This window comes from Lepus europaeus, chromosome 14, assembly GCF_033115175.1.
Source record: "Lepus europaeus isolate LE1 chromosome 14, mLepTim1.pri, whole genome shotgun sequence".
Lineage (NCBI taxonomy): Eukaryota > Metazoa > Chordata > Mammalia > Lagomorpha > Leporidae > Lepus > Lepus europaeus.
The window spans coordinates 12,992,898-13,017,377 of record NC_084840.1 but is presented as its reverse complement, the minus strand read 5'-3'; the positions used below and the strand labels follow the sequence as shown (position 1 = coordinate 13,017,377).

Here is a 24,480-nt window from a genome sequence, read left to right as displayed (position 1 = left end):
GATCGACGCCGCGCGCGGGCTCCCGGCCCCTCGGCCCGCCCGGCGCGCGCCGAGCCTCCCGGCTCCCGCGGAAGGGTCGCCCCCACCCCCCGCCGGCTCCCGCTGAGGAGCCCGCCCCCATTGGTCGTCCCCGCGGCACCCCCGTGCCGTCACTGGGTTATGCTAATGAGGGGGCGTCTCATTGGCCGGGCCTCCCGCTCCGGCGCCGCAGGGCTGCTGAGGGGAGCGCGCGGCTGGCCGCGTCGGGGGCGAAGCCCACCGCCCTGGGCCGCCCTCGCCGGCGCCGGGGTCCCTGCGCTGAGGGGCGGCCGGGCAGCGCCTCCCGCAAGGCAGCGCGGCCCTCCCCGCCCCCGCGGCGGAGCCCGCGCCCACCCTCGCCCCTGTCGGCAGCCCCGGCGCGAAGTAACTTTTGCATTCCCGCCTGCCCTCCCCAAGGTCCGGGGGACCGGAGGCGGTGCCGAGCCTGGGTGGGGGGCGGGCCCCTGGCGGCGCCGGCTCTCGTCGGAGCCAGACTTTTGCTCCCGGGCTGGGTTTGCATCATCCCCATCACACCCTCAGGAGAGACGCGCCGGCCCCCTCGCCAGCCGCAGCTTCCGGCTCCGAGCCGACCCCCTCCCTGCCCTCCTCGGCCCGGTCCTCCGCAGTCTCGGCGCCCGCTGCCCCCCACGCTCTGAGGCAGGATGGTCGATCTGGAGAGCGAGGTGCCCCCCCTGCCTCCGAGGTACCGCTTTCGCGACTTGCTGCTCGGGGACCAGGGATGGCAGCACGACGACAGGTGAGCCCGCGGTGCGGGGCTGCTCCCGCCGGGGAGACGCCGACCCCGGGCGAGGGAGCCGTAGGGGGGCTCTGGTGCGGCGCTGCCTCTCCATCTTGATGGGTGGATGGAGCGGTTGCTGCGGGCGAGGAACTCCTGTGCTTTCCACTTTTCTTCTTTTCGCATGGATCCCGGTACCCGGCGCTTGTTCTTTTGTCTCTCTGCTTTCCGAGGGTGTGTGTGAGGCTGGTGTCAGAGGTGCAGCACGCAGGAACAGCACGCAGTGGCACTGCTCAGTAATTTTCGTGTTTTTCCCCTTAGGTGTGGTTAATCAAACTCGAAAACCGATCCAAGTTGATTGGAAATGCGCATTGGAAACTTAAAAATCTGCACCCAGGGACATCCTCCCTGTCAGTGTGGGTCCTGAATGGGTGCCTGCTTCCCGCTAGGGATTTCAGGCGGTTTGGACCTGGAGTTTCAGGTAGACCGTTGGCTTGAATATGTAACAGGTAGTTAGTGAAAATGACAGCGCTTGCAATGGAAAAGACTTAACTTCGAACTGGTGACTGTGATCCTGATAAGTAACGGCGTTCGATTAGGTGCGATGCATCCTTTTTTAAAACTGAACCGTAAACGTCTCAAAATTAAAACTAAGTTTCAAAACTGAGACATTTATTGTTACCCAAAGCATCACTGCTTTGCAGTAAACTTCTGAAATTTTTCTGGCTATCTTTGCCTCATTATTTTAAAAGCACATTTTGTATTTCATTAAATCTAGTTCCTAAAATAGTCATTTCGTGTATCACATGCCACATTTCCTTGTTTTCAGATAAGTAAGCATACTAGGCTCCGAATTCAATCGCAATCTTTCCTAGAAGTTCAGTTTGGTATGACTGTTTAAGTACATAAGATATTCATTATGAGTTCAATCTAAAAACCTCCTTCCTGTACACCACTGGGCAATAAAACACCCTTTCCTCACCCACTCAGATCTCAGGACCAACTCCTGTCCCTACACACTGGGACTTTATAGTAAGCGTTAATTATGGGCTTCAGTTTTGGTCTCCTATTAGTAATTCAAGGGGATTTGGGTATTTTGTAAAGGATAACATTTCAATTTACTCTCTTCTTTTTAAGGGCAAAAAAAAAAGTATTGGTTAAAAATTTAAAGGGCAAATGTGAGTTCCCCAGTTTACCTGTAAAGTAAGTTGTTATGGCTAACTGAAGATGGAGAAAAGAATGTGTATGCACATTGGCAATTCCAGGCGACGTTTGGATTAGCTACATTAGTTACATAGTTTCTCAAGTGGAGCACCATATTCCTAGTGATTTGGGGTCATTATGTAGAATAGAAGTATTTGTTGTAGAAGTGTGAGAATGGTTGAATACCTAGAGGACATCCTTTGGCCGTGATACGGTGTTTCTTGCTTTTTAAAAATATTCTGTCCAAATGTCAACTGTTCATGTGCTTGCCTTCATTTTTCTAAGGATGCTGCAAAGATATTTCAATAATTAAGGGCTTTTGGTTAGTTGAATACTACCTAAATAAATCATGACTATATATAAGAAGTTTTGCGAAGTCACTTGAAATTTTTATTAATTATGATAAAAGTTTATGCTAGCTCAATGTTATGTTAAAATCTAAACTACCTTTATCATTAACATAAAGTATTAAATGTTTTAAAATATTCACCTTTTTAAAGGATCTGAATGAGTTTGTGACTTCTTGACAAATCCATATTTGGTTTGGGTTCCATTTGTTGTTAATCTTCGAAGGCAGTATTCTTAGAATCAGAGAGAGCCAGATTCCCTTGCTTTGCTTATTCCGCCACTAGCTGAAGGAGCCCCAGCACGCCATTCTGCCATTATGAGATTCAGTAATCATATTTTTATAATGGAGATACTTGCCTACTGGACTCATAAATGTCTCCTTCATGGAATTGTGAAAAGAGAGAGGATGGAGAGGTTGACAATGAGTGCTGCCAGGTGCTTTCCTTGTGCTTTGTGTCAGCTTAGGCATCATATGAACTCTGAAGAGTAGGTCCTTATATTAGAGACCAGGAAACAGAAACTGGGAAACTAAATACCTATCGTGGGTGATACATGTGTGAAGATGACTCTTGAACTTAGTTCTTTGTCTTTCAAATCCCTCAAGCATCTCTTCAGGAAGAAGAAAAAAGAACTCAAGTTCTTTCCACTTAATTTGTTTGAAGTTCTAAGAATGATTCTGTAGCATCTAGCAGAGTTTACGGGTTCTCAGAATACCAGTTCCTTTCTTCACTTTTGGTTTGCAGTTTGCAATTCTTTTTCTTCTCAGGAGTCTAAACTAATATGCAGTAAGTAAACTCATCTCTTTTGTCTTTAATTTGATCACGGATGTCTCTTTGCAATTAAATCTGAGTGGCAATCTTACTCTATTCAGTTATCTTCTTGGATTCAATTCTTGTAGAGTTGAGGAAGAAGCATTGCTTCGTATGGGAATAGGTTGATGCTATCCATCAACAGATGAATTTGGTGCTCTGCCAGTATTTGTTATGCTACTTTCTATAAGAACCTTCTGCCTGAGAGTCTGTCCCTTCACTAGGCAACTTCATCACACCTTCACCAACCTTGGGAACACACCAGACCTGCGTGGAGAGTGAGCCAGAGTGTTGCCAATTAAATTGAGCGCTGTTGAATCAATATATTAGCTTCCTTGGCTCTTTGGTTGGAATAATTCTGAAGCATGTTCCATACCATGTCCAGGGGGACTGAGGTCTAGTTGCCCATAGTGGTAACTGGCTCAGTAATGTAGCCTTTATCGGCTTCTGATGCTTCCCTCTGATACAAATATTTTCTGGATCAATCCCCAAATGAATTACATGTGCTCTGGTTCTATCTCACAGTTGGCTTCTGTATCAGGATGATATTTTTTTTGTTTCTAGAGTCACATTCTAGAAATGAGGGGGAATTGTTTTCCATCTGGGAGAAAGTAGATACTTTCTATATGCTCCTCCTCTAAGAATTTTTAATTAAATCTTATTAGGACATGATAGGAATATGAAAATGATTGAGGCATGTGGTAGACGCATGACAGGATATTGTTAGAGAATATTGAAAGCACATTAAGTTCTATGAAATATATATTTTATACAATAGATTTGCTGTCAAATAATGGTGGATAGGTCATTTAATTTATATTGTAGCACATTTTGGTAGACAAACAATCCCTTCCCCCACACTATGACAAACAGACACACTTAATGTACACATAATATATATGTATAAAAGATGCGATCTATATTGCATCTTGACTTTATGTAATGCAATGCAGGTACAGTATATGTAATATACATATATATGTGTATATTATCTCAGTGTCTCTCTATCGTTTGCATTCTGCTGTTCTGAGTAAGACATAAGAGAACAAAGTGCAACATAGCAGTGCAGAATTTTGCTCATGTGTGACATTAGTCTCGTGGGGCTTTGAAGTATGTTTGAGAATGTTAAATGAGAACAATGTTTATTGCCTTGGTGATGTCTGTTGTATATACGATGCATATTTATTTCTTTGGATCTTGAGTGAAAAAGAAAAATCTATTTTAAATGGTTTGTATAAATGTGTTTAATGGCTGTTATCCACTCAGCTAATATTTGAATGCTTGCTATATCTCCGGGCTTCATTAAGTTAGGTTTGGGGAAGAATATAGGGAGGGACATGAAACAGTGGTTGATTTGGAGATGTTTGCAGATATGATAAGAGGTGAATTTTCTCCTGGAATCCTGACAGTACTGTTTTGTTATTATTCCTTGTGGAATTTCCATGTTAAGACTGTCAGGAAGATCCTGTACTACTTGTAGATAGTCTATTCAACATTTGCTTGAAGATAAAGTAATTAAAGTCACTTTACTAGAAATGGCTATAAGTATCACTATATTTTTATTAGAATATTTAGAATACTTCATACCTTCATGGTTGTTCTGTGATTAAAACTAATATGACCTGGTACTGAATTTAACCTTTGCCATATGGAAGCTATTCTGTTATGTAGACTTGTAGTGTTAAAATCCATTGCATTCTGTTTTATTTTCTATGATTTTAAAACAGTAGATTTAGGGTACTATCCTTTGGTTAAAGACTGGTAAGTTTCACATTTTTAAGCACCTTCAGACAGTTAGGATAAGCTTTTCTCCTCTTTCATCATGACTTAGTAATTTTAAAGTTTAGAACACAGTGTACTTGATGTGAATACATTATCACAGCTGCACTTGTTGTTAATGGACAAATCTCAGTTATAGTCATAGAAGAACAGGTCATTTCATTAAGACCATTCTGATATTTGAAAGTCAGGTCAGTTGTTTTAAGTCCAGTAATTTTAAATATACCTTTTATATTTTTATGAGTGGCATTCAAGAGCAATGCAAGCAATGTAAAAGGATTTAAACAAAGAGTGTAAGTCAGGAAAGCAATAGTGTAAGAGATATTTGTAAGATAGGGAAAATGTTTGAATAGCTTTTGGAGTATTTGTAGTTTTAGATATCATACACTGCAAAATGTGTTGCTGTATATAATCCAATGATGGGAAGGGATTTTGAATTGCATAGGGAACATTTTTAAGTTACCAATCTTATCTCCCTTAATAAATTGTATAGTGTTTTAAAGATAGCCATTTATTATAAAGTATTCTAAGTTTGTAAGTTCAGGTTAATATATATACTTGTAAAATATTTTTGAGTGTTATTAAAATTGAATGAAATGTTATTTTACTGTTTAACTATATAATGGAATCAGCCATGTTTATGTAATGTCAATAAAAATTTATTTTTATTATTTTAAAAGCCTTTGATTAACATGTAATAATTATACATATTTATGTGTACATATATTTTTGTACACACATATGCAACCTGTATTGATCAAATCAGGAAACTTAGTATTTCCATTTCTTTATCCTTTGAGCCTTTGAGATCCTTTCTTCTAGTTCTTGAGAAAATATATAGTATGTTACTATGAACTGTATGGTAGAACACCAGAACTTATTCCTTCTATCCTTATTTTAGTGCCTGTTATCTAATCTCCTTCTACTGTCTTTCCTTCCAATTCTTCCCAGTCTCTGTTAATCACTATTTACATTTCACATTGACTTTTTTTTTAAGCTTTTCCATATTCGAGAGAACATGTGATATTTGTTTTTCTGGGTCTGGTTTATTTCTTTTAATAATGCCATCCAGTTCCATTTGTTTTACTGCAAATGGCAGGATTTCATTCTTTTTTTAAATGACTGAATAATATTCTATTCTTTTCTCTCTTTCATATATGCATCCTGCATACTGTTCTCCATAATGACTGTACTGATTTACATTCCTACCAAGAGTATGTAAGAGTTCTCTTCTCCACATCTTTGCCCGCATTTGCTATTTGTTATCTTTCTGATGATAAGCACTCTATGAGTAAGATGCCTATATGTGATTTTGATTTGTATTTCTCAAATGACTAGTGACATTGAGAATTTCTTCATATACTTGTTGGCCATTTGTCTTTCTTTGAAATGTCTATTTAGATCATTTGCCTGTTTTAAAATGGGTTGTTGCTAAGTTTTTAACATTCCTCTTATATTCTGGATCTCAGTTCTTTATCAGAAGAATAGTTTGAAAATATTTACTCCCATACTGTTGGTTATTTCTTATCTCTATTAATTGTATGCTTTGCTGTGCAGAACCTTCTTACTTTGATACAATCTCATTTGGTCTATTGTTGAATTGTCTTTGGTGTCTTTCCTATGGAAAAATCATTGCCTGTATCAATGACCTGAAAGTTTTCTCTGTGTTTTCTTCTAGTAGTTTGTTGTTTCATGTCTTAGAGTTAGATCTTTGATGTGTTTTGAGTGGATTATTGTATGGGAAGAGAGATTAGCTTCTAGTTTCACTGATATCCTGTTTTCCTGCACTGGTTATCCAAGAGGCTCTTACTCAATGTATATTTTTGGAGCCTTTGCTAAGAATCAGTGGGATGTAAACATGTAGATTTATTTCTGAGATCCCCATTCTGTTCCGTTGATCTATGTATCTGTTTTCATGCCAGTTTTAACCTGTTCTTGTTTCTGCCTCAAATTTTGTCTTTTTTTTTTTTTAATCAAGATTGTTTTGACTATTTGATGTCCTTTGTGGTTTCCTATGAATTTTACAGTTGTTTTGCTGGCTCTGTGACGAACATCAGTGGTATTTTGATGTTAATTTTGTTGAATATATAATTGCTTTGGGTCATAATGACATCTTAACAATAATGATTCTTTCACCATCTGTACATGGGAGGTCTTTCCAGTTTTTGTGTTCTGATCTTCCATTTCTTCATTAGTGTTTTGTCATTTTCATTGTAGAGTTCTGTTACTTCCTTGGTTAAATTTATTTCTAGATATTTTATTTATTTGTTTACTTATTTTGGAAGGCATTATGAGAATTGATTTTTAATTTCTTTCTCAGCAAGTTCATTATTGATGTACAAAAATAATATGGACTTTTGCTTATTGATTTTGCATTTTGCATCAATTTAAGCCTTTATTGTTAGAGAATCCGGACAATCCTATGTTTCTCGTGTATTAAGAGAAATTGTGGTTGGTGCCGTGGCTCACTAGGCTAATCCTCCACCTGCAGCTCCGGCACACTGGGTTCTAGTCCTGGTCAGGGCACTGGATTCTGTCCCAGTTGCTCCTCTTCCAGTCCAGCTCTCTGCTGTGGCCCGGGAGTGCAGTGGAGGATGGCCCAGGTCCTTGGGCCCTGCACCCGCATGGGAGACCAGGAGAAGCACCTGGCTCCTGGCTTCAGATCAGCGTGGTGTGCCGGCCGCAGCGGCCATTGGGGGTGAACCAATGGAAAAGGAGGGCCTTTCTCTCTGTCTCTCTCTTTCACTGTCCACTCTGCCTGTCAAAAAAAAAAAAAAAGAGAAATTGTCACAAATAGAAAAATAAAAAATAAAAAACAGAAGTAGGTAATGATGCCAAAGTTATTTCAGATATATATACTGTAATACATAAAATGCATAGAAAAAGGCATTGTTTAATAGTTATTGTTATTCAATAGCTACTAAGAATTCAGAAATTACTATTTTATATAAAAATACATAGAATTCTTTCCTTTTGGCTAACTTTTATAAATGGTCTTGAAATAAGGATTTTCAAATTAGCTAGAATTTAGTTTCAAAGTTTGACTTCATTTAGCCACCAGTGCATATCTACTTTCTGTACTAATTATGTATTAGGAATGCCTCTTCTGTGACTCCTGCATTTTAACTTTTCAGAGTATCTGCACATACTAAGTCTTGGATCGGGAGGTTAAGATGTGGTAATCTCATTTTCCACATAAAGTATAAAATATTTAAAAGAAATTAATTTTGTTACTAAGGAGTCTATTGTAGCTTCATCTCAGTGTCGAGGATGGGTACAGAAATGTATTTCCAGATGAGTGACCAAGAAAATGATTTTGGCTATTTTAATTAAATTTATTACAATACTTATGTAATAAAGTTCTGTAAAAATAGATTTAAAAGATAGTATGAAAAATACTAAAGGTGAAACACTCATGGGTTTGGTCTTCATTATTGGAAAAAAATAAAATTAAGCCAACCCTTGGGCTGGCATTGTGGTGCAGCAGGTTAAGCCTCCACTTGCTAGGAGGCCTGCATTCATTTCCAGTCCAGCTTCCTGCTAATTCATCCTGGGAGATCTGGATGATGGCTCAAGTGCTTAGGTCCCTGCCACACATATGAGAGATGCAGATTGGGTTCCAGTCTCTTGGCTCCAGGCCTGGTCCAGTAGAGGCTGTTTTGGACATTTAGGGAGTGAACCAGCGGGTGGAAGATCTTACTCTGTTTGTCTCTTTCTATCATTCTGCCTTTCATGTAGATGAAAATAAATATATAAATATTAAGAAAATTAATAATATTTGTTATAACCTGCACCAATAGCTATACTATTATATTTCTTGCTGATATTAATGGTAATGCAATATTTCTGTTGAGTTTTGAAAATCATATTCTTGTTCATTAAAATGTCTTATAGATTCATGAATCATTTTGTCATTGATGATTCATCTTTCTTAGTGTAAAATAGTATTTTTATTATTATCACATATCTTACTTCTGCATGCACTATACCTATCTAAGCTTTCTTTAGAAAATGAAGTGAAAAGAGTATAATTTTAGAGTGAAACTTAACCAGTTGCTCTTTATAATTATAATTTGAAATTAAGTTAGGCTGGTCTTTTCCAAACAATATTTGATATCCTTCATCAAGATGTTTTTTAAACTAATGCTTTTCCTGAGCTTTAAATTGATAATTAAAATTTTCTCTGTAAAATAATCAAAATGAAAGATAATAATCCAGAAGGACAATTACTTTCACTTTTTGAAAATCCTTGATTGAATAAGGAATTTTTTGGTGGGTCATGAGCAAAACAGTTCTTTTCACAAGGATCTTAATCATCAGACATCAATAAGTTGCAGTTTAGGTAACAGATATCTATGCAAATGCTGTGAGCCAGTGAATAGAATAAACTTTGTCCATGCTGATAATGATGTTAAAATTATCTACTCAGTTTCTTTCTGAAAGTAGCATAGATATGAATTTCAGGCACCTTATCAACAAAATGGAATTTTTAGATAAAATATCTAGCAATAAAAACATGATATGGAACCATTTATGTTTTTGCATTCTTTGGTAATCAAGTGTGACAAATGTTGAATGATATTGGAATAGACCAGTATGCATAGTGGGAGAGTAGGTATGTTTGATTTAAAATTGGTGGAACACCAGCATAAAGCAGGCTAAAGTAATCACTATATTAGTAAAGACAATTCTGTTTTCTGCTATATATCATCTCCCTAATGAAGTTGACATGTTGTGGAGAGCTGTCTTTCTCTTTTCAAAGTTACCATGTTTGAAAATGTCCTATAGAAACCTCTTATAGCATCGGTGCGATTTGCTCACAAACATTTAACATGTGTTGAGTATCAAGAGTTACATATATTAGGAACTTGGGATGAAGTCACTAGCAAAATAGACCTAGTTCCAATGCTGCGAATTTATAACAGCGGAAACAGACTACATTTTTTTTTAAAAATTGCAGAAATGAGCTTAATTATGGCTGTAATAGGCTATAAAGGAATACTGCAAGATGCTATTGGAGGGCATGATGGACCTTGTCTAATTTGGTGGGCAGAACAGGGTGTTTGGAGCAAATTTTCAAAGAAATTCATGCTGAGACTGGGGACTAAGGACAAGAAGACTTAGTAGATGAAATGGAAAGGAACCCCTTCCAGAAACGGCCAGTGGAGGCTTTGAGAGCATGGATGAAGTTCAGGGAACTAAGTGAGGTCACAAGGCGATTGCAGGTCTGGGTCTGGAGTTCAGCAAACTGGTTTGAGCAGAAGAATGTAAATTGGTGCTTCCATAGAGCTTGTCACTGACACCATCCACCACTAAGGGGATCAGAGAAGAGACTGGGCCTGGAGCCCTGATGGAATTTCATCCTTGGAACCAAGTCAGAGTTGTTTGGATAGAGTTGGAGAAGGTGGGCTGTAAATGGGGGAAGGAGGTGTGAAGTCCCTTCCCATGCTTCGCAGGTAGAACAGAGCTGGATGAGCAGTATCATAAACTTCTTTTTGGTAAATGTGGATGATATGTGAGGGTGTTAAAGTTGTAAGCAAATGATGAAACTATGAACAAGCAAAATTCTCAAAACTGAGCATAGGTATGTATTTTACTATTTAAATAAAATATAGAACACTGTTAATATCTCATTTAATATAGTCTATTAAATATTTATACTTAATATGCATTGTAAATAATAATTATTGCACTGTAGTCTACTTAAGGTAGAAAGCAAGAAATGCACCACAAATCACAATCATGAGTTTTACTTTGTCAGATAAACTGTACTGTTAGGTGTTTATTGCCTAGCACAATCGTTAACATTTCCCACTTTTCTCGTATATTGAATCATTGGAGTTTTCTTAATTAAACATTTGTGTATTAAAGAATAAAAAATGCAGTCCTTTAGCAGCTGAGATTTCCTCACATACCCATCCAAACTCTTTTTGACTGTCTTTCTAACCTAAAAGTTAGAAACATAATCTGAATGTTGGAAAACTTTGAACTGCAGGAATACTTGGTTGCATGCCTCTCATTTGGAAGTATGATCATGCACACTCTCAAAGTAGGTGAATAAAAACTCAGACTTTGTGAAGGCAAAAAAATACTGTGAAATAGGTTTGTATTCTCTGCATCTGATTATCCAAAAGTAGAGGAGTGGGTTAGAAATTTCTGCTCTTGACTCCTCAGTAACTGGAAGAACAATAGCATGCAAACTCATGGAATCTTAGATTTAGTGTGATTTCTAGAGAAGGAGAAACCACTGAACATACGTGGGAAAATCATTTATGTTAACTAACTTGGCTAGTATGCCTGTAGTATTAGATTTTTGTCTTTTTTTCTTTCTTTCTTTTTTTTTTATAAAGATTTATTTATTTATTTGAAAGTCAGAGTTACACAGAGAGAGAAGTAGAGGCAGAGAGAGAGAGAGGTCTTCCCTCCGCTGGTTCACCCCCCAGTTGGCCACAATGGCTGGAGCTGCGCCGATCCGAAGCCAGGAGCCAGGAGCTTCCTCTGGGTCTCCCACACAGTGCAGGGGCCCAAGGACTTGGGCCATCCTCCACTGCTTTGCTAGGCCATAGCAGAGAGCTGTATCGGAAGTGGAGCAGCTGGGACTTGAACTGGCACCCATATGGGATGCCGGCACTGCAGGTGGCAGCTTTACCTTCTATGCCATAGCGCTGGCCTCTGTCTTTTTTTCTTTATAGATTTATTTATTTGAAAAGCGGAGTTACAGAGGTAAAGAGAGAGAGAGAGAGAGAGAGATCTTCCATCCACTGTTTCATTACCCAAATGGCCTCAAGGGCCGGAGCTGGGCTGATCTGAAGCTGGGAGCTAGGAACTTCTTCCAGGTCTCCCATGTGAGTACAGGGGCCAAGGACTTGGATCATCTTCTACTGCTTTCCCAGATCATAGCAGGGAGCTGGATTGGAAGTGGAGCAACTGGGACTCAAACAGATGCCCATATGGGGTGCCGGCACCTGCTATACCACAGTGCCTACCCCCTGATTTTTGTCTTTTTTGACTAGGAAGTAGAAATGGTTTTGGAGTTGGGAGGTGATGAGGTTCCAGCCTGGAAGCCCTAGATGTTGGAAATAAATGAGGGGGCAGTGGGAAAATGATCCACGATGCGTGAGCAGGAGAGGATCCACACAAAAGGGAGGCTGAGGACAGTGGAATTTCTCTCCACAGTTTTGCCTTGGATGGATGGTACTTGTCTTCATCATTTTGACAAACAGGAAGCAGTGAAGGAAACAGAAACCCAAATGTCAAGCTTGGTGGGACTGTAGGGCAGAGGGGCTGGCAGCAGACCTCCAACTCGTTGACCCCATTCCTTCTTAGAGTGTTGGCTTGATCCTTCTCCCAAACTGTGCTTTCGAAGTCTCAGCAGTAGAGAAATTATATGTAGCTTTAAAGAGTGAGAAGCATTTCCCTCTGTGTATGCATTCCTTGAACTCAGAGTTGTATTACTTCCAATTTTCACAGTATGTAAATATGTGTAAGAAATGGACTTTGCTTGCAAAGCCCAAAAAAAAAAAAAAAAATTCCAGGGAATCTAAGAAATAAAGGACTGCTTGTTCTTGGCTTCCTTGCACTGGAGTTACATAGAATCATAATGATGAATTGCAATTACAAGGGCACACTTAGCACATCTTGTAAATCACTGTGTGAATAGGGATAAAAGCAGATTAACACATTTCAACCTCATTTAACTCTCTGTGGGAAAACTTGTAGATTGTCCACATACTGCAAACAACCAGTTATTAACAATAGGGTCCAGATGTGTGGTTTAATAATGGACAGCCTGTTGTTGCAAATCTGTCAAAATCTGCAATACCGCTGGGTCCCCTAGGAATCCAGGAGGGTGATGAACAAGCTACACAGGTGCCAGTAACCAGTGATGGTAATGACTTCAGTTCTTGTCACACCATGGTGGTTACATTGCCAAATTTTGGATGGAAGCTTTCAGAATTTTATTTCTATATCATGCCTGTCTACCCTCAAATGAGCCTGTGTGTTATTTCACCTCCTTTTTTAAAAAATAAATTCAGGGGAAAAATGAAATGGATGATAATATTGCATATAGTATTTATAAAACAATGAAGATTTAATATCTTCAAGTATTGCTTTAAGCATGTTACATGTCTTTTTTTTTTTAAGCTTTTATTTATTTATTTGAGAGGTACAGTTACAGACACTGAGAGGGAGAGACAGAGAGAAAGGTCTTCTGTCCACTGGTTTACTCCCCAAATGGCTGCAACGGTCAGAGCTGTGCCGATCCAAAGCCAGGAGCCAGGAGCTTCTTCCCGGTCTCCCATGTGGGTGTAGGGGCCCAAGGATTTGGGCCGTCTCCCACTGCTTTCCCAGGCCATAGCTGAGAGCTGGATTGGAAGTGGAGCAGCCAGGACTAGAACTGGCGCCCATATGGGATGCCAGCGCCACAGGCGGAGGATTAACCTACTGTGCCACGGTGCCAGCCCCTACATGTCTTATTTAATCACTGTGTCAGCTCTGAGGATATCCATTGTTTCCCATTTTTTAGGTGGATCACTCAAGGTACAAAAATATGTAACTTGTTTCAGGACACACCATCCATAAGAGGTAGAACGTGAATCTAATTGCTTGCATACTGTGTTTACAAAATATATAAATGTGATTTTTTAAAAAAAGATTTGTTTCTTTGAAAGAGTTACAGAGAGGATAGGGACACACACACACACACACAAACTAAGAGAGAGAGAGAGAGAGAGAGAGAGAGAGAGAGAGAGAGAGAGAATATGTAAGTCTCCCATCTGCTGGTTCATTCTCCAAGTGGCTGCAAAGACCGGGGCTGGGCCAGTCAAAGCCAGGAGCCAGGAGCTTCATCTGTGTCTCCCATGTGGGTGCAGGGGCCCAAACACTTGGGCCGTCTTCCACTGCTTTCTCAGGCTCACCACCAGGGAGCTGGATCAGAAGTGGAGCAACCAGGACTCGAACAGGCGCCCATATGGGATGCCGGCACTGCAAAAAGTGTCTTAACCCACTATGCCACATCATTGACCCCTACTAATGTGATTTAATGCTATTTAACAGAAAGCTTACAATGTAAACAAATGTAAAGTCTTTTCAGGGCTGAGAAATCACATAGTTTTTGCCTTGTTGCAGGCCTGCCTTCTAGCAAGTAGTCCAGAAGTACAGTAACGGACCTTTTGAACTGGTAATATTTTCTAGGAGAAAAACTTTTTTTTCCCTCTAGATTCAGAGCACTGTTTTGAAAATCTGGAGAAAGTTGATTGAATTTGAAATTAAGAGAACAACTAGGGAAGAGAATTATTGTTGAGTGTGTATGTATGCATGTATTTGAACTAGGCTAAAGACGATTAGTATTTAAGGAAAAAATAGACTGACTTTGTAAAATGGCTAATATTAAAAAACATGAACAATAAATAAATCCTGAGGATATATGAACCAAAAAACCATCTTCTAAGATCATAAAATTATGGATCTTTCAAAGATTCATTCATTTGGGGCCAGTACTGTGGCACAGTGGATTAAGCCTGTAACTCTAGCATCTCATATAGGTACCGGTTGTGATCCACTCAGTGCTAATGCACCTGGGAAGGCAGTGGAAGATCACCCAAGTCCTCCAGCCCCTGTACACATGTGGGAGACTTGGATGAAGCTTCTGGCTTTGGCCTGGCCCAACCCTGGCCATTGTGGCTTTTTGGGGAGTGAACAAGCAGATGGAAGATTCTCTCTCTCTCTTTCTCTCTGGCTCTCTCTGGCTCGCTCTCTCTCTCTCTCTCTCTCTCTCTGGCTCTCTCTGGCTCTCCGTCTCTGTCTCCTTCCTCTCTTTCTGTAACTCTGCCTTTCAAATAAGTGAATCTCTATAAACAGAGAGATTCACTTATTTGAAAGGCAGAATGACACAGAAAGAGGGAGAGAGATCTTCTATCTGCTGGTTCACTGCCCAAATGGCTGCAAAGGCTGGAGCTGGCCCAGGCTGAAGCCAGAAGTCAGGAATTTCATCTGAGTCTCCCATGTGGGTGGCAGGGATCCAAGTACTTGAGCTATCATCTGTTGCTTTCCTAGGCTCAGTAGGAAGCAGCTGGATTGGAAGTGGAGTAGCTGGGACTAAAACTGGTATTCTGATATGCAGTGCTGGTGCTGGCAAGAAGCAGCTTAACCTGCTGTGCCATAAGTCCAGTCCCCTTACTAAGAATTTTTAAATGCACAGTTTTGGAAACTTAGCAAAGTCTTCTCTTTGTTGCTTTGGTTAATCCACAATAATTAGCTGTCTTTTGATATGACTAGATAACATTGTTTTCAGTAAGACATTGGGATTTCCTACTTATACTTTGTTCCCTGAATATTTGTACCTGATTGAAATTTATTTGTCTCACTCTCTACAAAGCTGATAATGAAAATGCTTGCAGAGATGGTGCAAAGTTTAACTGCAGTAACATGAAATTACCTGAGTAAGGTTTAATACCTTGACCTATTTATTTGTGTGCTGCACCTCTTCCAAAGAAGATTTATGGTGGTTCACAGAAATACTTGGATTAGCACAAAATAAGTAGAAAATAAAACAGAATAAAAAGAGAACAAGTAAGGTATAGAGTTGGTACACAATGTGAATTCTGTGAGCTTCAGTAGACCCACTGGAGATGGGTCAAAATGTTGCAAGAGCAAAGAGATAATTAGTGGTTTAAAAGAGAAATAAACTAGCAAACTAGCAGTTCAGGAGAAATACAGCTTTTCCTGGTGTTCAAATTTAAAGGAAATTGCTCCTGTAGTTCTTTGGTTAGTATACAATGTCCTTATCTTCCTTTTCTATCATAGAAGTATAGCAAATTTGGGGGCAAGTGTTTGGCTCAGCAATTAAGAAGCCTGCATCCCGTATCAGGGTGCCTGGGTTCAAGTTCTGGCTCTGTTACTGATCCAGCTTCCTGCTAATGTGCACCTGCAAAGAAGCAGCTTTTTGCTCAAGTAGTCGCCACCCATGTGGGAGACCAGGACAGAGCTCCTAGTTCCTGACTTCCATGTGGCCGATATCTGGCTGTTATAGACACTTGGAGAATGAACCAGCAGATGGAAGATCTCTCTGTCTATGCCTGTCTGTCTTTCAAATAAAATGAAAATCAATAATAATAATGAAAAGGAAAGACAACTTTCATGAGACTCTTGCAGCATTCTTCTCCCTGGCTGGCAATGATATAGCTAGAAAGAATTTTTCACTTAAAGTTATCTACAGGATACACATATAAATGCATTTTGGATATGTCTTGTAAGACAAAAAAAGGAACACATGAGATTATTGAAGGATTGTAAGTAATGTTCTCTTCTTTAATTTCTTTTTTAATATAGATGGTTTTGATGAATAATTAAGAGTGCAAGGAGATTGGAGTTAGATCCTTTGTTGAGAACCTCAAATATAACTATAGTCACCAGAGGCTAGAATGACCATCTACTAGCATTAGAACCAAAACACTGGCCTGAATTTTGGTTATTCTCATTTCTTAGATATATTCCTTGTATTTTTTCACATATGCCCAAAGTGAGTATACCACTTAATATTCTATTGAGACTTTGTGAGTAACCTGAATTGCTATGTTTATATAGGCCTATGTATCTCTATGTACATAGAGGTAGATATATTTTAAACATATGATTATTATAGATAATTTCTAGTTGCTAATTAATTGATATCATATAAATAACCTCAAATTAGAACATCTTTTCCATTTATCCAACACTACCAACATCACTATTACCATCATAAATTCTCCATTTCAAAATTTACAAGGTTTATAATACATAAGTATTATAAAAGTTGAAGAATCTACTTCTTTCCCTGTTTAGTTGTTGAACATCCCATTTTTTCTTAATAGGGTTTCATCCCTTATTTAAATCACCATGTGATATGAAGTCTGTTTTATACACCCCACATCCAGTAATCTTCAATGCCCAACTGAAACCTCATTCAACTTATGCCTTTTTACTATAATTCTTAAACATGATTTTACTGTACAACATTCACATTGTAAAACCCACATTATGGCACTCATACATATGTGAAATCTCACCTGCTCAGGTCAACGTTCAGAACTCTTTTTTTTTTTTTTTTGACAGGCAGAGTGGACAGTGAGAGAGAGAGACAGAGAGAGAGGTCTTCCTTTGCCGTTGGTTCACCCCCCAATGGCCGCCACAGCCGGCGCGCTGCAGCCGGCGCATCGCACTGATCCAAAGGCAGGAGCCAGGTGCTTATCTTGGTCTCCCATGGGGTGCATGGCTCAAGCACTTGGGCCATCCTCCACTGCACTCCCTGGCCACAGCAGAGAGCTGGCCTGGGAGAGGGGCAACCGGGACAGAATCTGGTGCCCCGACCGAGACTAGAACCCGGTGTGCCGGTGCCGCAAGGCGGAAGATTAGTCTATTGAGCCACGGCGCCGGTCTACTATAATTCTTAAACATGATTTTATTGTACAATATTCACATTGTAAAACCCACATTATGGCACTCATACATATGTGAAATCTCACCTGCTCAGGTCAACATTCAGAAGTCTTCTTTAATTGACTGTTTTTCCTGAAATGCTTTGTGAAACTTCATTAGTGTAGTTATTCACAGAACTCATTTCTTGTCTCTTGTGCTGAAGTCTGCTTCAGTTCCTTTGCTTGTATCATACCATGACCTGAGGCTTCCTTGCATCTCTTCCTACGCATGGCATCCTCTCCCTCTTGACTGAACCCTAAAGTAGTAATTGTAGTAACTGTAGAGCTACAGTTACTAATGAAATCTTTGAAATCACACCCATTGTTCAGTATGTTCTATACGTCACTATGTTGTTTTAATTATGCTCAAAAAAAAAAAAAGATGATTTGAATTCAAAGTTTTTTCTACCCTGTGGAAGCAACATAGTTTTGTTTTTTTTGTTTTTTTTTTTTTTTTTTTTACAGGGAGAGTGGACAGTGAGATTGAGAGACAGAGAGAAAGGTCTTCCGTTTTGCCATTGGTTCACCCTCCAATGGCTGCCATGGCCTGCGTGCTGCGGCCGGCGCACCACGCTGATCTGAAGCCAGGAGCCAGGTGCTTTTCCTGGTCTCCCATGGGGTGCAGGGCCCAAGCACTTGGGCCATCCTCCACTGCACTCCCTGGCCATAGCAGAGAGCTGGCCTGGAAGAGGGGCAACCGGGACAGAATCCGGCGCCCCGACCAGGACTAGAACCCGGTGTGCCAGCACCACAGGCGGAGGATTAGCCTATTGAGCTGCACGCTGGCACTAAATAGTTTTTTAATGCTTGCTCTAAACCCAAGTATGGTAGTTTAAATCGTTTGACTTGAAAATGTCTTTCCCACACCTCATTTCATATTCACGAAGAGCTTTCCTTTGGAAATAGCAAAGCAGAATGTGCTTCAGTCCATAATTCATACTGTGACAGTTCAAATGACTGTTAAAGTGAATTCTGAAATTTACACAGGAGCTGCTCAGTGAAAACCATCAATCTGCTTGATAGCCAGCAGTGCCATTGTCCAAAGGACTTGTGGAGGTGTAAACCATCAGCTTCAGCTCATAGGCAGATAGATAGGTAGTGGTAGTAAAATGCATGTAATTGTCTTAAATCTTGAAAAATATTCTCTTATTGAGAAACAGTGCTTGCAGTGGTATAGAGTATGTTTAATTTTGTAGTGTTAATATGCATAAGGAGTTATTTTCTTGAAGAATTAAAAAATTAGAAATGTATCAGTAATGTACTCTAAGTCTTTGAATAGAAGACAGATTATTTTAAAACATGTATATTGCTGTTATTATTCTGTTCTAGGTATGAAATTGGATTCTTTGTGTTTATTTTTGTCACATGGAGCAGCCATATTTGATTGAATATCACTCTCCTTTTAAATACCAGAAAGAAACTTGTAATCTATCTTTTTCATTTGCAACTTTAATAACATTTGAATGCAGGAGAGAGACAAAATCTAATCATGGCCGGCGCTGCGGCTCACTAGGCTAATCCTCCGCCTTGCGGCGCCGGCACACCGGGTTCTAGTCTCGGTCGGGGCACCGATCCTGTCCCGGTTGCCCCTCTTCCAGGCCAGCTCTCTGCTGTGGCCAGGGAGTGCAGTGGAGGATGGCCCAAGTGCTTGGGCCCTGCACCCCATGGGAGACCAGGAGAAGCACCTGGCTCCTGCCATCAGATCAGCGCGGTGCGCCGGCCGCAGCGCGCCTACCGCGGCGGCCATTGGAGGGTGAAGCAACGGCAAAAGGAAGACCTTTCTCTCTGTCTCTCTCTCTCACTATCCACTCTGCCTGTCAAAAATTTAAAAAAAAAAATCTAATCATTTATAGAAATATATTATTACATATGTGCCTAAAAAGAGGACCAATTAAAAGATTCAGGCTCTGACTTGGTGACTCTATTTCCCCTTTGGTGTATTCTAAGGAAGCACAGGAGAAGTTCGTTTATGCACTCCAGACTGTGCATGAATTTGAGTTGAACGTAAATCCTGATACCATGTGAGGTAGTGTGATATATTAGAAGTACTTGATGAGTAAGAGCCTATCTTTTCACTATCTTTGAGTTTATATTGTGTTAGATGAAGAAAGACATGCAAATTAACTATTACATGAACTGGAATGTAGTACAAGGGATAATATGAGAGTATGGATAATATGGAAAAATCTTCTTGAAAATAGAGTCCTAGAAGTATAGGACACTTATGTATTCAAATTCATATCTTGGTAATAAAATGGTAAAGGCCAGAATGAAGACATAGTGTATTGAACCTCCCAATGCATGTTCCAGAACAAAATGCAGAAGGTTGACTAAATTAGAAATATATATATATATATATATAATTTCCATTAATCACTATGTATTATTGGTAACAAGAGGATTTATGTTGTCAAACCAGGAAATTAGAATTTTTTTTCTTTGATAGACTATGAGAACTTGTTGAAAGTTTTTGAATAAGGACATGGCATAATCAGTTATAATAACTTTAGTGGAATTATCACTTCAGAAGGGTGTGGTATGGTTTGGAAGAGAAAGAAAAGATTGATTTAGCTGCTTCAATGAGCTAAATAAGAGGTGGGCAGTGATAGTGAAAAGAGCCAAAAAAAAAAAAAATCCAGCAAAAAACTTTTAAACCATTGTTAAAAGTTGGGCCTGGATATTTTCAAATGAGAAGAAATAGAATGTGGTAGTATTTGTTGTGTTTATACAATGGAATTTAGTATTACTTACTGGATTATGAAACCCAGAGGACAAAATTTCTAGTATCTAATTAGTATGCCTTGCAAAACACCCAAGATAAGGAGGTACAGTCATATACAGTCATGATCAAAGTTAATTCAGCTTAGCCAGCAATAGTCAAGGCCTGACCTTGAGTCTGTGCTAACATTTTGAAAAACAAAAGATATCCTTCACTTCCATTTATTTCAGAAAAGGAAGAAAGATAGATAGAATAATTATTACATATTATATAAAAATAATGTAGTGTGAGCCATGGAGATAACAGAGAAAAAATAATGTGATGTCATTATGTGTGTTATATAAAGTATAAAAAGTATGTGTACAATGTGTGAAAGCTAAATATTTACATTTCTTAAGATGTATTATTTACATCATGGATGAGAAAGTAAAGTGATTCCATGTAAATTTTAAGGGTAGAAAAAATGAACTAAAAGTAATCTAAGTGATAGACACAAATGGCAGAAAATTCCTATCAAATCTTTTCTTGCAGATCACAGAAAACTTAAAGATAGCCTTGCTAACTATTAATACACACAACAAAGTGAGGAGTGTAGAACTAAAAGTTTCAGGGTTGACTTCAGAGCCCAGGCCACTTTCCCTTTGCTCTAGCATCCCTTGGCTTGTGTTTACCTACTCCCTGCAGCTGGTTCACCTTGATCTCTGATGGCTACTTAGTGATAAAGTCCAGAAGTGAAAAAGGAGATTATTCTTGTATTATGCCCTTAAATTAATGAAACATCTTCTAGAAGCATCCCAACATATTACATTTTTTGTAATTTACTAGCTTTAATAACTTCCCTAAATATTGTTTTTTTTTTTTTTTTTTTTTTTTTTTTTTTTTGCCAAAGAATCATTTAATGAGTACAAATTTCATAGGTACAACATTAGGAATATAGTGTTTCTGCCCATCTTACCCACCCTCCCACCCCCTTCTCCTCCCTCTCCCATTCCATTCCCATTCCCATTCCCATTCTCCATTAAGGGAAAAAAAAAAAAATTGTTCCTTGACAAGACAAGGGCTGTTCAAGTCATTGCTTTTCAAAGCGTCAGTTTTGCTTCCACAGATTTCCTCTTAGGTTCTCTGTTAGTTATCAGGGAGAACATATATGCTTTGTATTCCTTTGGGACTGGCTTATTTTACTAAGTATGATGTTTTCCAGTGTCATCCGTTTTGTTGCAAATGACAGGATTTCATTTTTTTTTTTTTTACTGCTGTGTAATAGAGTATAAGCCCCATAATTTCTTTATCCACTCTTCAGTTGACAGTCATTTAGGTTAATTCCATATCTTAGCAATTGTGAATTGAGCTGCAATAAACATGGGGGTGCAGATAACTCTTTATTTGCTGATTTCATTTCCGTTGGGTCAATTCCCAGGAGTGGGATGGCTGGGTAGGTAGGTCTATATTCAGATTTCTGAGGTATCTCCAAACTGATTTCCATGGTGGTTTCACCATTTTACATTCCCACCAATAGTGGATTAGGGTACCTTTTTTCCCCACATCCTTGCCAGCATTTGTATTTGTTGATTTCTAAGGAAAGTCATTCTAACTGGGGTGAGGTGAAACTCATTGTGGTTTTGCTTGCATCTCCCTAATGGCTAGTGATCTTGAGCATTTTTTCATGTGTCTGTTGGCCCTTTGGATTTCCTCTTTTGAAAATGTCTGTTTAAATCCTTTGCCCATTTTTTTTTTTTATTCTGTTCTTTTTTTAAAAAATTTTTTGACAGGCAGAGTTAGACAGTGAGAGAGAGAGAAAGAGAGATAGTTATAGACAGTGTGAGAGAGACAGAGAGAAAGGTCTTCCTTCCGTTGGTTCATTCCCCTAATGGCTGCCATGGCCGGCGCTGTGCCGATCTGAAGCCAGGAACCGGATGCTTCCTCCTGGTCTCCCATGTGGGTACAGGGACGTAAGCATGGATTTGTCACAAATTGCCTTGATTGTGTTGAGGAATGTTCCTTCTATACCCAATTTGTTTAGAGTTTTAATCATGAAAGGATGTTGTATTTTATCAAATGCTTTTTCTGCATCTATTGAGATAATCATGTGGTTTTTGTTCTTCAGTTTGTTAATGTGATGTATCATATTGATTGATTTGTGAATGTTGAACCATTGTTGCATACCAGGGATTCATCCAACTTGGTCTGGGTGAATAATCTTTCTGATGTGCTTTTTGTTGGATTCGATTGGCCAGAATTTTGTTGAGGATTTTGGCATCTACATTCATCAGGGAATTTGGTTTTAGTTTTCTTTCTCTGTTGCTTCTTTTTTGGGTTTTAGAATTAAGATGTTGCTGGCTTCACCTTAATGAATTTGAGAGGATTTCCTCCCTTTCCAGCATTTTGAATAACTTGAGAAGTAGTGGAGTTATTTTTTCTTTAAATTCTGGTAGAATTCAGCAGTGAAGCCTTCTGGTCCTTGGCTTTTCTTTTTTGGGAGGGTCTTTATTACAGATTCAATTTCTGTCTTGGTAATGGGTCTGTTTAGGTTTTCTGTGTCTTCATGGCTCAATCTAGGTAGGTTATATGTGTCCAGGAGTTGATCCATTTCTTCTAGGTTTCCCAGTTTGTTGACATACAGCTCTTTGCAGCAATTTCTGATGATTCTTTTTATCTCTGTGGTGTCTATTGTTATATTTCCTTTTTCATCTCTAATTGTGTTGATTTGGGTCTTTTCTCTTTTTTTTTTTTTAGTTAATTGGGCCAATGTTGTGTCCATTTTGTTTATTTTTTTTTCAAAAAAAACACAGCTTTTCATTTTTCTGATCTTTTATATTTTTTATAAAATTTATAAAATTTTTATAAAATTTCAATTTTTAAATTTATTCTCTATATTTTTTGCCAGGCAGAGTTAGCGAGAGAGAGAGAGACAGAGAGGCAGTTATAGACAGTGAGAGAGAGACAGAGAGAAAGGTCTTCCTTCCATTGGTTCACTCCCCTAGTGGCTGCTACGGCCAGCGCTGCACCGATCCGAAGCCAGGAGCCAGGTACTTCCTCCCGGTCTCCCATGTGGGTACAGGGACCCAAGCACTTGGGCTATCTTCTGTTGCTCTCCAGGGCTACAGCAGAGAGCTGGACTGGAAGAGGAGCAACCAGCACTAGTACCTGGCGCTCCAACCAGGACTAGAACTGGGGGTGCTGGCACTACAGGTGGAGGATTAGCCAAGTGAGCCATGGCGCCGGCCTATTCTCTAATTTTAATTATTTCTTTTCTCCTACTAGTTTTGGGTTTGGTTTGCTGTTGTTTTTCTAGATCTCTCAGATGCATTGATAGCTCATTTATTTTGTACATTTCCAATTTCTTGATGTAGGCACCAATAGCTATAAACTTTCCTCTGAACACTTCTTTTGCTATATCCTATAAGTTTTGATATGTTGTATTGTAATCTTCATTTGTTTCCAGAAATTTTTTTTTATTTCTCTTTTGATTTCTTCTATGACCCACTGTTCATTCAGGAGCTTGTTGTTCAGTCTCCATGTGTTTACATAAGTTCTAGAGAGTCCTGAGTTGCTGATTTCAGGCTTCTTTGCATTGTGATCCAAAAAAAAAAAAAAAAAAAAAAAACCTGGTGTGATTTTGATTTTTAAAAATTTACAGAGACTTGTTTTATGGCCTAGCATGTGATCAATCCTAGAGAAGGTTCTATGCAGTGGTGAGAGAAATGTGTCTTCTGTAACTATAGGATGAAAAGTTCTGTAGATATCTGTTAGGTCCATTTGTTCTATAGTGTCAACTAACTCAGCTGATTCCTTGCTGATTTTCTGTCTGGTTGATCTGTCTATGTGCTGAAAGTAGGGTATTGAAATCCCCCATTACTATTTTTTCTTAAAGATTTATTTATTTGAAAGAGTTACACAGAGAGAGGAACGGCAGAGTTGGGGGGAGGTCTTCCATCTGCGGGTTCACTCCCCAACTGGCTGCAGTAGCTGGAGCTGCGCTGATCCAAAGCCAGGAGCCAGGAGCTTCTTCTGGGTCTTCCACATAGGTGCAGGGGCCCAAGGATTTGGACCATCTTCTACTGCTTTCCCAAGACATTAGCAAAGAGCTGGATCAGAAGAGGGGCAGCCGGGACTCAAAACGGAACCCATATGGGAATCTGGCACTTCAAGCCAAGGCGTTAACCTGCTGTGCCACAGCGCCAGCCCCTCTCCCTTTACTATTGTATTTGAGTCTCTGTTTCCCTTTAGATCCCTTAACATTTCTTTTAAATACCCAGGTACCCTGTAATTAGGTACATACCCTTATATAATAGTACTATCTTCCTGTTGAATTGATTTTAGTCATTGCCTAGTGCCCTTTTTTTGTCTCCTTTAACATTTTTTGTGTTAAAGTCTATTTTGTCTGATATTAGGATGACTATACCCGTTCTT

The 24,480-nt window shown here is 39.4% G+C and overlaps 1 protein-coding gene across 3 annotated transcripts in view; it reads left to right on the top strand.

Annotated features, from left to right (window-relative positions):
- The first annotated feature begins 415 nt into the window (after positions 1-415).
- The window catches only part of KCNT2 (potassium sodium-activated channel subfamily T member 2), a 385,345-nt gene continuing 361,280 nt past the window's right edge, over positions 416-24,480 (top strand). For 2 of the 3 annotated variants that reach the window (XM_062211538.1, XM_062211537.1), the window contains exon 1: positions 417-775. In XM_062211538.1, the coding sequence (XP_062067522.1) occupies positions 681-775 (95 nt within the window). In that variant the 5' untranslated portion in view covers positions 417-680. Of the gene's footprint in view, positions 776-24,480 lie in introns of all 3 variants that reach the window. The other variant, XM_062211536.1, reaches the window with a different exon arrangement.